General features: G+C 43.8%; 1 protein-coding gene across 2 annotated transcripts in view; it reads right to left on the bottom strand.

Moving 5' to 3' along the window:
• Positions 1-16,741, bottom strand: part of Polr3A (RNA polymerase III subunit A) — a 60,111-nt gene that overhangs the window by 13,379 nt on the left and 29,991 nt on the right. For both annotated transcript variants that reach the window (XM_045754498.2, XM_045754499.2), the window contains exons 14-18: positions 16,479-16,707; positions 12,952-13,200; positions 12,497-12,753; positions 9,754-10,024; positions 6,626-6,790 (exon numbers count right to left, since the gene is read on the bottom strand). In XM_045754498.2, the coding sequence (XP_045610454.1) occupies positions 6,626-6,790; positions 9,754-10,024; positions 12,497-12,753; positions 12,952-13,200; positions 16,479-16,707 (1,171 nt within the window). The remainder of the gene's footprint in view (positions 1-6,625; positions 6,791-9,753; positions 10,025-12,496; positions 12,754-12,951; positions 13,201-16,478; positions 16,708-16,741) is intronic.

Below are 16,741 nucleotides of genomic sequence, written 5' to 3' on the forward strand. Positions count from 1 at the left end.
TTGGAACCCGGAAGACACATTCAATGGTCCCCCGAGCCCAGACAGGGGTTTCCAGGGCCCGTAGGGTAACAACTACGGGAAGCCCGGGCAAGGTGTTGCTAACCGGTTAAGAAACCCAAACATAACAAGAGGGTAGATTATAGCACTGAAAACCCCTGAGACGTGTACAAGCACGGGGGCCTAGCAGAGGGCCGCCAAACACTACCAGTGGAACTATAACCACCTTAGGCAGACCCCCACCAGGCAAGAAAAAGAAAAACAAAAGAAAAACCCCGCAAAAGTACACCGTCTCCAGAGGCAACAGAAACCGGCCGCCGCATAGGTGGCAGGCTGCGCAACACCTTGACGCCCTAACCAGCACAATACCAATCCCTACCCAGGGCCAAACAAGGGCCCCAAGCCCCAGCTGGCCCCAAGGGCGAGGCAAATGCCGAGCAGCAAGAACCTCTACGGGAATGGTTCCCGAACGCCCCAGGGAAGATAACCCTGTTACGCAAGGGCAGTACTCACAGGGCGCTTAGGGAAGTCAGCCACTAAGCACATGCAGCCCCGGCACTGATGAAGTACTCCTGGCCACCGCACACCACAACACACGGCAGTGAACGCCACACAAGGCAAACACCGCCTAGGAAACTGAGGCCAGAGAAGCGTCAATCCCGGTTGACATTAGCGAACGAACTGGAGCTTGGCAGCCGGCGCGGTAGGTCCGGGGCTCCCCCCTCCCCCTCCCGGGGTGGGGAGGGCTGCGCGGACGATCGGCGCGGCAGTAAAGTGTGATGTTTGCTTGTTTGCTTGTTTCCTTGGGATTGTAGGGAGTTTTCTACCTCTCTGTTCGGTTTTTGTTGTAGTTTCTTACCATGTGGGGTTTGTTTTGTTACGCCTACCTTTCTGGGTGCCTAACCCCGGTCGATGGCAGATAAGGAAAACCCCCAACCATATGGGGTTTTCCAGGGCCATTGCTCCCTGAAACCTCTCTGAAGGGGCCAGGTTCTGGCGCTGGTCCCTGGTAGGTCTGAACTCCTTAGCTAATGTCCCGGTCTAACATAACATACATTAGCCCGATAAGCTCCAGGGAGCCGTAGGGGCTCCCCACAGAAAATACTGTGTTACATTTGTTATTTACCTTATTGTTGGAGTTATGTCCAGCTTGAAGTCTCATGGAGTTGTGAATGCTGTACAGTAAATACGTACTGTACTGTATTATGCCGTTAGCACTTTGTTGATTAAGTAGTTCTGCTGTATGTTGATTACAATACAGTTTATGGTAACTATTGTACACTAAAATTACTGCAACTTTAATTTTAACACTATGTACACACTTAAAACTCGTGCTGGGTATGGCTGTGCTCGTGCTGGGTACAGCTGTTCTCGAGCTGGGTACAGCTGTTTTCGTGCTGGGTACAGCTGTTCTCGTGCTGGGTACGACTGTGCTCGTGCTGGGTACAGCTGTTCTCGTGCTGGGTACGGCTGTGCTTGTACTGGTTGATTTTCTGCTACTAGTTCTTGCAAAATATTGCTTCATTTTTGGCATTAATAAGGCACTATTAGTAAACCCCTGAGACATTTTGTTGTGTATCAACACAGCCGTAGTAAAAAAATTGTAAATTCCATGATTATTCTTCCACTGGCTGTTAACACTTTCGCGCTCCGTAGAAACTCGCGGTTGACTGGGGGATCGTGGCCCCTCCGTGCGGGTAAGCGCGCGGTGACACCCAAATGTGTATACTCATTCCAGTTTTCTCACCTTAATTCTCGCGCTACGTCGCTCGTTTTGGTATCATTGTGTTCGCAATTAAATTCTCTACAGCTGTGTATAAATATAATGTCCAAAAGCCTAGCGTGACTCCCAACAGCAAAGCGTAAAGTCGGCAAAAACGCACAAAATCAGTAACATGTGCATTCTCCTTCCATTTTTTTACCTTAATTCTCGTGCTACGTCGCTCGTTTTGGTATCATTGTGTTCGCAATTAAATTCCCTACAGATGTGTAAGAATAAAATGTACAAAAGGCTGGAGTGCCTCCCCGCAGAAAAGCCTAAAGTTACCCGTGAACGAGCACCATTTTGTACATTGCAACCTAATGTTCAACTCGTTCAATTTGATAACATCAAATTTCGTGCTAGGTCGCTCATTTTGGTATCAAATTGTTCGCAATAAAAAGGCGAGTATTTTAAAACTAGTCCCAGAATAATAGAACAATAACTGGATTTTTAACAAATATTTTAATTCTGGACGCTCATCATCACAAATTTATTTATATCTTTCCAGTGTTCTGACATAAATATTTGTGTTACATCTTTCATTTTGGTATCAAATTGTTCGCAATAAAACGGCGCGCATTTTAAAACTAGTCCCAAGATAATAGGACAATAAATAGAATTTTAACAATTATTTTAATATTCGGACCATAGGCCTATTTATAATATTTCAAGTGTTTGGACATCAAGTTTCATGTTATATCTTTGATTTTGGTATCAAATTGTGTGCAATCTAAAGGCGCCTATTTTAAAACCACTACAAGATTGATCTGATAAAATTTAAATTTTTAAAAAATATTTTAATGAGTGACTCAGTATTGCGTCGTTGGAACACATTCAGTAGAAAAATAAATGACGAGATAATCAGTCTGTGGAACCTCAAAGTGTTAAATACTGTACATCAATCGCAGACAAAGTTAAGGGCACTGGGTGCAGACTGTACGAACACAGACTAGGTCTATACGTACACCCTACAGTAGGCTGGTGTTTAAGCCAGACATAAATTTCTCTCAAATATTGGATTTACATCAAATTATATATTTTTGGGTTATATATTTAGTTTAGCAACATTATTACGATAATAAGAGCTATAAAAATACTTATTTTAGAACTGATGATTTATTAATTTTATTATTTCGAAGCCGTAAGTCACTGAACTATGGCGACGAAATCGAACGAAACACGCATGGTGGTGTGCACACGGAATAGACCTGTCCACTCGTGCTGGACTTGTGAGCCGCCAATAACACGAATAATTTCCCAAATAGCAGATATCTATCATATTACAGTATATTTTTGGTTTTATTTAGTTTTGTTTAATTAGGATAATAAAGTTATTAAAACACCAGTTTCAGAAATGATTTATTAATCTGAAACGTTCAAAGTCATGGGTTACTGAACTATGACAACACTGACGAAAATGAGTGAAACCTCACTGTAAAGTGAAGTTTACTGTACAGTATTCCCTTATTTGTCCACCCTCACTCATCTTGTTTCATCACAGAAAATGTATATAAGAAGATTTCAACACATTAGCTAGCTATTCACGCTTCAGCCTATAAATTAATTTACAAAGATACGTGTGCCACAAATCAGTGAACGAAAATCATTGAAACTCAGTCGTTCACTTGTGTGGACCACTCTGGCTGGTATTTAGTTAATATGCATCACTTCTTGTGTGGACCATTCTGGCTGGTGTTTAGTTCATATGGTTCACTTGTTGTGTGATCCACTTGTGTGATCTAACTTGTCTTATGAAGGAATTATTAATTGCAATCTGTGAGAGAATGAGGCAGTTTTCCACCACTCTGTGAACTCTGTCCCAACATCGTAAGCTTGTGGACCATTGTGGCCCACATGTGTGGTGGTCCACTTGTGTGATCCAACTTGTCATATGAAGGAATTATTAATTGTAACCTGTGATGGAATGGGAAAGTTTTCCACTACTCTGTGAACTCTGTCCCAACTTCGTAAGCTTGTGGACCACTTGTGTGGTCCACTTGTGTGATCGAACTTGTCATATGTGTTACAATTATTAATTGTAATCTGTGATAGAATGGGAAAGTTTTCCACCAGTCTGTGAACTCTGTCTCGACATCGTATGCAATTCCAAACATTCCCCGCTTCAGCGAACCATTGTTCGCCGAACCGGGTGAGTAAATCCGATCTGAAAAGTGTGCGAATCAAGGTTGTACTGTAATGTCTAGACAGTACGGAGAGAAGAGGTGATTACTAAATAATCAGATACTGTATAACATCGATAGATGATAAGTAGTACGGTAGGGGACCAATGAGTCCTAGACAGGACCAGAAGTAAGCCCCACCAGAAGGCGACAGACGTTCCAATAATGTTGTAAGGATCGAAGATCTACATGAACCTTTGAGATCCTAGACCAAGCACAAAATCACGGAGGCTCATATGGGCCCAGTGGCATCCGTGACCAATGGGTGTGCAGGAACCCGATATGATTTGAACATGATTGCGACATGGAGAAGAACACATGTTCAAGATGAGACAGTAGTTAAAATTACCCACAGGAAGGATGGAACTGGCGGACCCAAAGGGACACGGAACCGAACCCAGGGAGGGGCTGACACCCAAACTAACCCATATACACCTGCTTGATGGGGTTCTGAGAGTTCTTCTACTCCCCAAGCCTGGCCTGAGGCCAGGCTTGACTTGTGAGAGCTTGGTCCACCAGGCTGTTGCTTAGAGTGGCCCGCAGGCCCACATACCCACCACAGCTCGGTTGGCCCGGCACGTTTATTGGAAAACAGTCTAGTTTTTTCTTGAAGATGTCCACGGTTGTTCCGGCAATATTTCTTATAGTCGCTGGGAGGATGCTGAACAACTGCGGACTTCTGATGTTTATACAGTGTTCTCTGATTGTGCCTATGGCACCTCTGCTCTTCACTGGTTCTCTTCTGCATTTTCTTCCATATCGTTCATTCCAGTACGTTGTTATTTTACTGTGTAGATACAGAGGAGGGAAAAAGAAAACCCCACTCCTTGTAACAGAAAAGCCCCGCCCCCAAATCAGCTCCTCCCCCACCCCGGGAACCTCCACATCAGACCCCAGGGGCGAGTCATCCTCCAAAGCCCCGGCCTCTCAAGAAAAAGTCGGGGCAGCCGAAAAAGCAGGAAGAGGGGGCCCACTGGTCAGACCCCGGTGCCACGACTGGAGAATGGATTCGAATGCCTCCGTCACCACCCCGGAAGGGGCAGCCCCCGAAACTGTCCTAGCCTCGTAAATCTTGAAACCCTGCCCCAAAGACCTCAGACACTTAGGAGAGGGGGGGGGGGGGGGGTTGGAACAAAATGAACCATAACAGGAAGAAGAACGAGGGGGGTGCTGACTGAACCAAGGCTGAAGCGACCAACACTCCAAAGTCCGGGTCCCTATGAGCAAAGCGGGGCAGCCTTGGGGCATCTGGGGAAGCAAACAACCTAGCACGTTGCAGTAACCTATACCCAGCATACAATGTCTGAGCTGCCTGCACCCTAATAGTATCATCAGTAGATTGGGTGAAGTGAGACACAAACAAGCAACAATGCTCGCAGGGCTCCGGGTCGAGGTGTCACCGACCCAACAGGCAGCATGATGGAGACAAAAACAATGAGCGTCGCCCTGAGAAAAGAGGTCAGAGCAACCCTCAAACTCGCACAAGGCGAGAGGGGACCAACGGGTCGCATCCATTGGACTCTTTGCGCCCCCACAGGGTTTCCCAGGGCCCTTAGACTGTTATTGATAAGGGTAAGCCTAGGCAGGGTACTGCTAACCGGCACCCAAGACTACCAAACAAACTGCTAAAGCTGAACCCCTGGGACATGTCCACTCATGGGGGCTAAGCAGGGGGTACCACCGAACAACAGAGGTCAAGATCCTAATATAACAGGAACACCAATGCAGACTGCAGACCCCCCACCAGGCAAAAACAAAAATAAAAGAAAAACCCCACAAGAGGACAACGTACCCAGGCGGAACAGAGCCGGTCGCTATTATAGGTGAAAACTAGCTGCGCAGTACCCCGTGCCCCTACCAGTGCAAAAACTACCTCTTACCCCAAGGCAAACCAAGGAGGAAACCCCCAACACACTCGGGGTAGTCAATCACAGAGCAACAAAAGACCAACAGAGGTAGACCCCAAGGTGACTCGTGAAAGATAACCCCAAGCCCCAAGGACTGTACTTACAGGGCACTCAGGGAAGGGAACCCTAAGCACATGCAGCCCGAGTACCTGTGAATATTACTCCCAGCTCACACGCCACCGTAAGAGCAGTACTGGAGACAAGGCACAGCACAACAGAGAGTCTAGAGCTGGAGCCAATCAACCATGCCACCATCACATCAGCCGAAGAACTGCAGGGTGGATCGCCGGCGCGGGGGTCTGGAGCTCCCCCTTCCCCCTCCCAGACAGGGGAGAGGGGAGAGCTGCTCAAGAGATGCAACGTGGCTCATGTGATGTCATGCTTGATTACTCATTTTCATTTGGGGAGTTCTGGCCACTCATTTGTTTACTTTCATCGTTTTAACCAGAATAGGGGTTTGTTTTGGGGTGCTTACCTTTCCGGGTGCCTGTCCCGGTCGATGGCAGATCTAGAATTCTCCAAATCACATGTGCATTTCTATAGGCCATTGCTCCTCGTGCCTCTCTAAGGGGGCCAGGTTCTGGTTTGTGGTCCCCGGTAGGCCTAAAACTCCATTCACACTGACTGATGCCAAAGTCTAATAAGATACACATCAACCTGGATAGCTCTGGGAAGCCATAGGGGCCCCCCCAGAAAATGCATACAAACTCACACATGAACAAAATACCAGCATTAACCTGTTTATAAACCAGCTGCACAGTTCCTGTGCTGATACTTACTTGATTAATAACAGCACGATTCACTGAAGGCAAACCCTTGATGATTACTTTGGTAATGTGTTGTTTCAAATGCTGCAGCTGGTAGTACATTGCAGACGCCTTCGTGATGGAGGGTCTAACTGTGATGATCGTATCAGACTCGACACGAACATCCGATTCTTTTACCTAAAATTAAAAATAAAAGACTAAAACCATTATCAAGCACTATGCCATCATAATTCAGTTAAAACATCAATGCAAGGCCACACGGATCGTGTAGCACAGTGATCTACGTTTAAGACTCTCAAGCGAGGGCCCGAGTTCAATACCCGGCCATCCTTTCACCCGATTCCTCTTCACCTAGCAGCAAAAATTGATACCCTGGGGTTAGGCAGCTGTTCTGGGTTGCATCCTGGGGAAGGTCAGTAGTTGTTATAGGGTGGACATCGATGAGTCTAAATACTGTATAGGCTTCCTGTCCCTGACAATGGGAATTATATAGTATTTTGAAAATACATTGGCACCTCTGTGTATGATTGCCCGAGTATGAACTTTTCAGTGTGACAAACAATGTCATCGGAAAATATGCCATGGTGTACGATGTTCACTCCAGTGTATGACACTCGTTCATGCTTGTCTGAGTTGGTAAGATCAGTTTACACTCTTATCCCTTACACTTACTTCTTACGGTGGCTTACACCTCGTCAATACCTCGCTTGAATGCTGTAAAAATTTACTAATTTTTGTCCTTTTTTTTTGTGACTTAACATTAAAAGTTCTTAATATACATCATGCCAAGGGTCCCAAGAAAGCCACTGGTAAAGTTTAACCTAAGAAAATACTGTAGTTGTAAGAATGACGATAGAAGAAAATATTTTTGTAAACACGAAGACAGTATACACACTGTTGATAGTCCCAAAGTCACCAAAGGACACTTAAGGGCTGAAAAAGGTGTGGCACAGGCTTCCTGGAACAGTGTTCAAAGTACTGTACATACAATGATAACACAGATTTCAAGACAGGAATCAGATGGAGAGGACACGACTGGTCTGCTAGAAGCCATGAGCTTGAATATCAGAGGACACTGACGAGGATACCATGATAATGGCAAACCACATTGACCTGTACTAAGAGATGTGGCTTACACCTGAATAGAAACCTGAAGGTAACAACAGCTGGCCGCCACAGGGTAGTCTACTGCGTTGTGATGAACTCGAGGATGTACAAACCAGGCCCGAAGCAAGAAAGGGCCATGATAGAAGAAAATTGAAAAATATTTTGAGTAAGAAATATAAGATCAGGACAAAGATACTGATTCTTTTCACCAACCAATGGTGACAAATCTAAAAATTCCAAAGGATAGCATGAAGCTTACATGCCCATGAGGTGCAGGAATAAGAGGTCTTCGAATAAGGAAAAAAAATGAAACCTATCAAGCCATAAAAATTTGGACCCCATACCGAGAAATCTAATGAGCTTAGATAATTGGAAAGATGTAAGTTAAAGAATGGCCTATCAAATGAAGAAAGTCACAATGAGAAGAACAAATATGTAAGAGGGCTGGTGGAGAGTAACATACTATACCATAAGATAATCCACCAGGTCAACTTGTACTGGTAGCAATACGAAGCCAAAATACTTTGTTGCAGCAACTGCATCACAATCATTTGAGATGCCAAGTAGATGTAAACAGGTCTACGTGAGAATGTTGAAAATGGTGAACATCTAAAAGAAGGATGCCTCGAACACCACCCATTCTGATAAGAACTGACAAAATCGAGAGAAACTGTCCACCAACATATTTGACACCCAGCAAATGTAAACTGAACTGGAGACTAGACCTAAAGATGACAGTAAAGCTTTGCCAGAATTCAGCACCCCATCAGAAGGGACTTGACACAACAAACGGACCCACAACGAAACACCAGCAAGTGAAGCACTCTAAAGCAATATTTGAGCACTGCCCATCCAAAACCGGAGAATCAGATGAGCCAAATCATTTAAGATGACAGAATGCAACGAAACCTGAAAAGTAATGTGTCAAAATATATCTCAGCAAAGGCAATAAGCATGCCAATATATATATATATATATCAATGAGCACTGTCTTAGCAAGTACATGAAACCAGAGTGCCTAAGGATGAGAACGAGGTACCTATACTGGTCTCGAACATGCCAAAGCCATCACAAGCACAAGTCAGAACAAATGTGATACAGGTCAAGACAGGGAAGCTCCTGTCTAACCGTGGTCAGAAAAAGTAGCCAGTTGGAAAATTAGTAATTGGATCAGCTTGCAGCTTGGCAGTCCCTGAAATGTAGGGAGATGTTTAGTACTTGTAAGTGTACTGTACTTTCTGTGATGACTCCTGCTGGATTTTCAGCAGGCAGAACTCATTTTCTGCCATCTCCCTTGTATCGTAAAATTATGACTTGCTGGTAGGGTCACTTTGAAACGATCAGTGCTGCTTCTGGTACAGGAGGTCATCCTGAACTATCATCAATCATCTGCCTAAAGATGGCTTTTACTGGGCTTGCCTTAAAAATTTCCTGATGGGACAAGCCCAGAAATACATGTATATGAAAACTAACAAGATATAGAGATCCAAACAGCTTAAGAAGCAGCTGTGTGGGGATACAAACAGTTTAAGAAGCAGCTGTATGGGGATCCAAACAGTTTAAGAAGCAGCTGTATGGGGGATCCAACAACCTGTTCTCTTGAACAGTACATCTCATTTTGATGTATAAATTCCCTAAGACCAAGAACTCATGTACTAAAAATCATAACGGCTCATGAAATTGAGATGAAGTCCCATTTTCTATTAGTGGGAGATGATGTCCCATTTTCTATTAGTGGTAGATGTCCCATTTTCTATTAGTGGGAGATGATGTCCCATTTTCTATGTGGGTCCTCTATTAGGTTAGAGGCAATTAGGTTAAATCAGGCAATTTAGCACATTTTAGTGATGACATGAATGCTCAAGAGACCGGTCTGGATCCAAACAGCTCAACACTATTAGAGAGAAAAACACTTTGGATTCTTTCATGTGCACTATGGAGTTGTCAACATGAAACAGGTGCACAGTGTAGGGGTTAAGCAGCAGCTGCAATGGGTTCCTAGTACCTTAAGAAGTAGCAGTATTAAAACTGACCTTTAGTTTTGAGGTGCAGATGGAGTATTTAATAGAATGAGCATCAACCTCCAGCTTTAGTAGTCTTATACGGTCCATTGCTAGCTTCAAGAGAAGGAAGCAGTCGTCCGGCAGGAAGACTTCCTCCACGTAGTTGCACACTTCACCCAATAACGTCTTCTCGACGCGACCTTTAACCTGCCTGGCTTTCTCTGGATCAGTGTCATCCTTAAGTTTGGCCGTAATAATCGGAGTCGAGATACTGCGTGATGCGTTGATGATTTCCAATATACTGTAAAGAACAACACAGTTGAGTAGCCAATACTGATAACATGAAAAAATAAAAAAATAAAATATATAAAAACCAACCATTGAATTTAATGAAACAGTCTTTCTGGAAGATCCCCAATGGCGCCTGAGGCATTCACACTGATAGTGCTGAACCTAAAGATTACATTAGCCGCACGAGTTCTCTATGGTCTACTAAGTAACTTGAGCCAGAACCTGGCCTTCCCTCACACAGGCACAGAGAGCAAGTGACAATTTGCCACCCCCATTGGGAAAGCATCCAGAAAAGTCAGCAAAACTTTACAGACAAGTCAAGGGTTCACAAGATTTTACTCAAAATTAGCTCGAACTCGTTAGAACTTAGCCGGGTTGGGCTACCAATATGAGGCCCAGCATTAGCCCACAGTTGGCTTCCTTGGTTAGTTTTGAAGCTGATCAACAACCTACCTACGAAACTGGAGGGAAGGACAGGAATCAGATAGCCACTGGGGATCTAGCAGAAAAATGTGTTTCAAATGTGTTTCATTACATGCAATGCAGGGTTTCTGGGGGGGGGGGGGGGGGAGTACCCCAGTTGCTCCCTGAAGCCACCTAACCATGGAAAACAGAAACACGGATTTTCCAGAAAAGAAGGTACTGTACTATGAGGAAGGAGCAAAGCCAACTTGGAAGATAGAACCTAAGCTGGACCTAAGCCAGAATCACCACCAAAGTGACATACCTGCAAATATTGTGGGCTCAGGGGTAGACAGCAAGCTGGGTAGACTTAATGACACTGTGGACCCCCTGGGAAATGTTTATCTTGGAACAGGGAACTAAGGAAACAGATTCAACCCACAATGCATCAACCTGAATAGAACTGGTATCCTGCAGATAGCAGCAAAGACCAGCCATTGGACACAACAAACAATGCTCCACCAGCTGGACAAACCAAGCATCAATCACTAAAGGACCTTCTTAGGAAGCCAGCCGAATCATTCAACAGAAAAGAAGGTTGCAAATGAAAAAAGCACCCACCAGGGCCAAAGAGGCTAAACCCCCACCTCCGGAGATGAGCATGAAGCTCCACCGCACACCAGCCAGAGGCGAGGTCCAACAAGAACTCTATCTCAAGAAAGACATCACAAGCCAAAAGGAAAACCAAGAAGAGAGAAAGCCCAAAATCCTGTCAAGAGACCAGGACTGCTCACGAGGAACATGAGCAGGGCAGAAGTGAAAAAGCACAGGAGTCAACCTGTGGAACAGCATGGAAGAAGTGTTGACGCTGAACTCAAGCGACAGCGGGTCCTCCAGCACTGAAGGATGAGGCGACAGTGTCAGGTACAAGACGTTGCACAAACAACCAAGACACAAAGGTCAGGACCATCTTTACCAAAACCCGAGAAACACTACAAAGAAACAGAACAAAAGTGAAATGAGCACCAGGCAGGTGGGACATCAACATCCCAGCCAACATATGAATGGGGATAAACCTGCATCAAAAACTCCAGATGCATAGAGCAAAGAGAAGGCCAATCCAGCAAAGTACATCACCAGCCCTAGGGATGTACCCCAAGAGATGAGCAACAGGGCTGTGCTCCCAGGGATGTGCTTGCAGGGGTGAGCACCAGGGATGTGCTTCCAGGAATGAGCACCAGGGATGTGCTCCCTGGGATGTGCTTCCAGGGATGAACACCAGGGATGTGCTTCTAGGGATGAACACCAGGGATGTGCTCCCAGGGATAAGCACCAAGGATGAGTGCCAGGGGATGAGTGTCAAGGATGTGTCCCCAGGGATGAGTGCCTAGGAATAACCCCAGGAATATGCCCCAGGAATGTGCCTCAGGGGATGGACCCCAGGGATGACCCCAGGGATGACCCCAGGGAATGAGGTCAAATGAATGTAAGGAACCACTCCGTCAGTGTACGAGAAGTAAGCAGAGGTAAAAGGGTCACGAGACATGGAAATAACTAACTGGTGACTCCGAAGGCAGAACCCAAGAGCTCACCCTGCAAGCACATAAAAGTGAATATAGACAAGACTAAGACAGGTAAGTAGATAATTCCAGCACTGAATGTAAACGTTTCTTTCTGGTGAACTGCTCGGTGGTTAGCTCTAGGGAGGTAAGGTAAGGAAATTGTCAGGAGAAAGGTAATCAGTAAGGTAAGAAAGCAGGAGAAAGCGTACATGCCAGTATGACTCGATGGTACTCAGAAGGGATATCAAAATAAGAATTTAGGATAGGACAGACGAAAGGAATAGTGCCCAACCACTTGGATGGTCGGGGATTGAGCACCATCCTGCAGTCCAAATGGTTGGGCACCATGCCAAAGACTATACAGAACATGGAAGGGATATGAGGCCAAGGAGCTGGAAAATGAGGACAGGGTGAAAAGAATGATGCCCAAGCACTTGGACCATCAGGGATCAAACACAAACCCTGCAAGATGTGGGCTGTTTATCTACTGACCAGAAACAAGTAACTTTACAACTTACCGTGGCACACCGAGGGTGATGTTCATGGCAGCCACACCAGCAAAATGGAAGGTCTTCAATGTCATCTGCGTTCCTGGCTCACCAATACTCTGTGCACAGAGAGCACCAACGGCAGTTCCTGGCTCCATCACTGCCGCCTGATACCGATCCAGACATGAGTTGAGGAAATGGATCAACTGAGTAAAGGTCAGGCGCTCTATGTGTCGCTCTACTGGATGAGACTTGCGACCCGTAGCTTTTGATAGGCGGGATCGAATCTAAAAAAAAACAGAAAATCAATTAAAGCATGTCTTAAATGAAGAATTCAATTGAACTACTATACTATGGCTAATTTAAGGATAAAAATTGAGAAAACCAGTAAATTTATGTTCAATCAATACCTGCTACCTAGTTAACACAAGTGCTGATATAACTGAAATTTCTATAGAGGACACAAATTTGGCCACACAACATACCTTGTCAACTCTCTTGGAGAATTTTTCCATGAATGTCTTTAGCTCGTCTTTGAACTCATCTGATAGCTCCTTAAATGCATCTTCTGCCAGGTATTTCTCTGCCAGCTGAAGGATTTCAGTGCCCGTGAGGGGATCTTCCTCCGGAAATGGGTTCTTGGCTCGGGTGTGATCAAGGACACGCTCTAGGTCAATAGGTCCAGTGTTGCCCTCCAGCTCAGTGGGGTCAAGCCCATCACCGCCATATTTGAACTGTTGATGAATCACTTAGGAATTTCAATTTTGTAATGGACAACAAATTCAGAGGGAACTTTATTGAATTCTATGACAAGATCACCAAAGTAAGGCAAGATAATGAAGGCTGAATAGACAATATAAAACTGCCTGAAATGTTTTGATACAATTTCCCCCAAATTACAATGTGATACAATGTATACAAGATGGAGAGAGAAGCAGGGATAACAGACAGACACCCAACCCACAGATCTGAAAATGAAGAATTGAAGGGTTTGAACCCTCATCACTGCCCTTGCGGATTTATTCAAGAATTGATGATGTTTCAGTCAAATACAACAAATACAAATATTTATTCAGGTAAAGTACATACATACAAGGTGAAATACAAAAGTTGATGGATTTATAGATAGAGCTGTCTATCTATTCAGTCCATCCTGAATCATTATAAAGTCATGTAATGGAAAACAAAAGTGTTTGAGGGAAAGACAATTTATAAAGTAAGAGTGAGGTGCCAGGTAAGTGAGAGATAATATGGATAACCAGAAGGACACTACACTAGTTATGGGAGCACCTGATGGGCAGAAAACGAAGGGTCACAGTCAAAGAGGATTGGTCAGGCTGGAGAGGAATGGAAAATTCCCCATGGGCTCCATCCTGGAAACCTTTCTTCCTAATTTATGTCAATGATCTACCAGAGGAAGTGTGCTTGTACATGTCAATGTTTGCAGATGTTGCAAATTTAATGACAGTAAAAACCGAGGAGGATTTTAGTGTGCTACAGGAAGGCCTTGACAAACTTCAGAAGCACAACTGGTTAGGTTTCTGGGAATTCTTCTACATCCCGAGCCCGGCCTAGTCCAACAGGTTGTTGCTTGGAGCAGCCTGTAGGCCAACATATCCACTGCAACCCAGTTGGTCTGGCACTTCTTGTAAGAATTTATCTAAATGCTTCTTGAACACATCCACCTTTGTTGCAGCAATATTTCTAATATTTGATGGGAGGATATTGAACAGCCGTGGACCTCTGACAGTGCTCTCTGATTGTGCCTATGGCACCTCTACTCCTTATTTGTTCAATTCCACATTTCTTTCAGTATCTTTCACTCCAGTATGTTGGAATTCATGTTGGTCCCAGTAATTTGTTTGGGACCAGGCCTCCAAGTGCTATCCATGTATATATTATTTGATACCTCTCTCGTCTCCTTTCGGGAGAGTAAGTTTTGAGAGCTTTGAGATGGTCCCAATAATTTAGATGTTTTATCGTTTCTCTGTTTTGTATAAGTTCTCTGTATTCCCTCCATTTCAATAATCTCTCCTGCTCTGAAAGAGGATGTGAGTATTCAGCAGCACTCAAGATGGGACAGCATCAGTGATTTAAATAGTATTAGCATTGCTGAAGTATCTCTGGATTTGAACATTCTCATAATCCATCCTATCATTTTCCTGGCAGCCACTATATTTAGTCAGTTATGTTCACTAAATGTATGGTCATCTGATATCCTAATTTCTGGATCTTTCACATGTTTTCCTTCTATGAGTAAGTCTGATAGTGTCCTGTACCCTTTATTTCATTTAAGCTCCTCATTTCCATCATACCTAAGTACATACCTGAAACTTATCATCATTAAACAACAAGTTATTTTCCGTTGCCCAACCGAAGTCCCTATTAATAACACCTTGTATTTTTTCAGTGTCTTCTACAGAGGAAATTTTCATGCTGATTTTTCTATTATCTGTAATGGATGGCACAAAGCTATGACTAGTATTTTTGTCTACTGTATATCCAAAATAAGAATGAAAGAGCATTGGTGCAAGGACTGTGCCCTGGGAAACAGAGCTTTTTGCTGCACTTGGACTTGATCTTATTTGATTGACTTTTTGTATTCTGCAAAGAGTCAACTCTTTGCATTCTGTTTGACAAAGTTGAAAAACCAATGCCCCACTTTACCTGTTATTCCTACTGATCACATTTTATGAGCTATCAATCCATAGTCACACTTACTGAATGCCTTTGCAAAGTCTTTGTATACATCTACATTTTATTTTTCATCTAATACTTCTGTGATTTTGTCATAGTGGTTGAGTAACTGTAAAAGACAGGATCTTCCTGCTCTGAATCCCTGTTGACCTGGGTTGTAACGTTCATTGTTTTTCATACAACTGTAGATTTTATTCCTAATCACACATTCAAAAACTTTAATTACATCTGATTAGTTGCTGTTGCTGTGTTGTTGTTGCTGGTATCTACCTTGCATCCAGGCTCTTTCTCCATATTACACTGTGCGCTCACACTACTGGTACTTTACATTTCTTTATGAATATTAAATTCCCGAGTCAGGACCTGAGGCTAAGTTCATAGGCATGTTGTCAAGTCAATTTCTCTTTTAAAATCGTCTGTGTTCGTGTTTATATCACTTACATTAGGTTAATAAATAGCTGTTGAAATTCAATCCCCCATAAATGCAGGAAATAAAGATGGGAAAGAGAAATAGAAAACTTTTAGGAAATAACACTAGTGCCAAGAATGAATTTAAGCATTATGGCTGACTTGATGTCCACACTTCCAAGGGATAACTGATCAATTGGGATGTGATTCATATGCCAGGCTGTGAGCAGATGATTCTAACAACATAGTAGACCAGGCCACAATCAGTTGGGTGGTGGTCTGGAGACCGACCCCTGTCATCTTGTGTTGATAACATCTGTCACACGGACAACTGCTGTCAATGCAAGGTGACACCAAAGTAAGGTCTAGTCATCACAGCCCAAATAAACTAAATGTTTTACTCCTTGTTTCTTTCAACTCAACCAAGTCTTTTAGTTATTGCCATATTCTGCTGCTACTTGATACTGCTTCAAACACAACACTAGCCACATCGCTCTCACTCCCTGTAGATGTAACTAGCTATGCATAAGAGCAAACAAAACCACAAGGCCTACAAAACATTCACGTTTCCACAAAATTTACCAACATACATCTTCAGACTTGCAGAAACATAAATGATATCCCATATCCAAATAAAAGGTAAGAAAACACTTATCAGTGGTGATTGAACTTTCTAAATAGAGCATCCTGTAGTGTCTCATAAGTCTGACTGCACATTCATTTGAAAAGATCCACAGTGTTGCAGAAAGTAAATATCAACGTGACCTGGCTGTCTGATCCTATCCTTGGGAAGAGCAAAACATTGCCCAAGGGAGCAACTAAATGGCCTGACAAAAAGGGTGCTTCCTATCTAGACTCAAACCTTATTTTTAACTCTGCAGCCAAAGTGTCAAAAAGCCGAACAAACCTGTATAATGTCTTGCGTTGAATTACGAACAGTCATGTCATATGCCACATACAGGTCCTCCAGCGACTTCACCAGACGCCGCTGCATGTAGCCCGTTTCGGATGTTTTGACAGCCGTGTCAACCAAACCCTCTCGCCCAGCCATGGTATGAAAGATGAACTCAGTAGGTGTCATTCCAGAGAAAAAACTGTTACTAACAAACCCCTTTGCAGCGGGTATCTTGGAATGCCTGCAGGAAAATGAACCACATGGCAATAAATGAG

Source organism: Procambarus clarkii, chromosome 37 (assembly GCF_040958095.1).
Source record: "Procambarus clarkii isolate CNS0578487 chromosome 37, FALCON_Pclarkii_2.0, whole genome shotgun sequence".
NCBI lineage: Eukaryota > Metazoa > Arthropoda > Malacostraca > Decapoda > Cambaridae > Procambarus > Procambarus clarkii.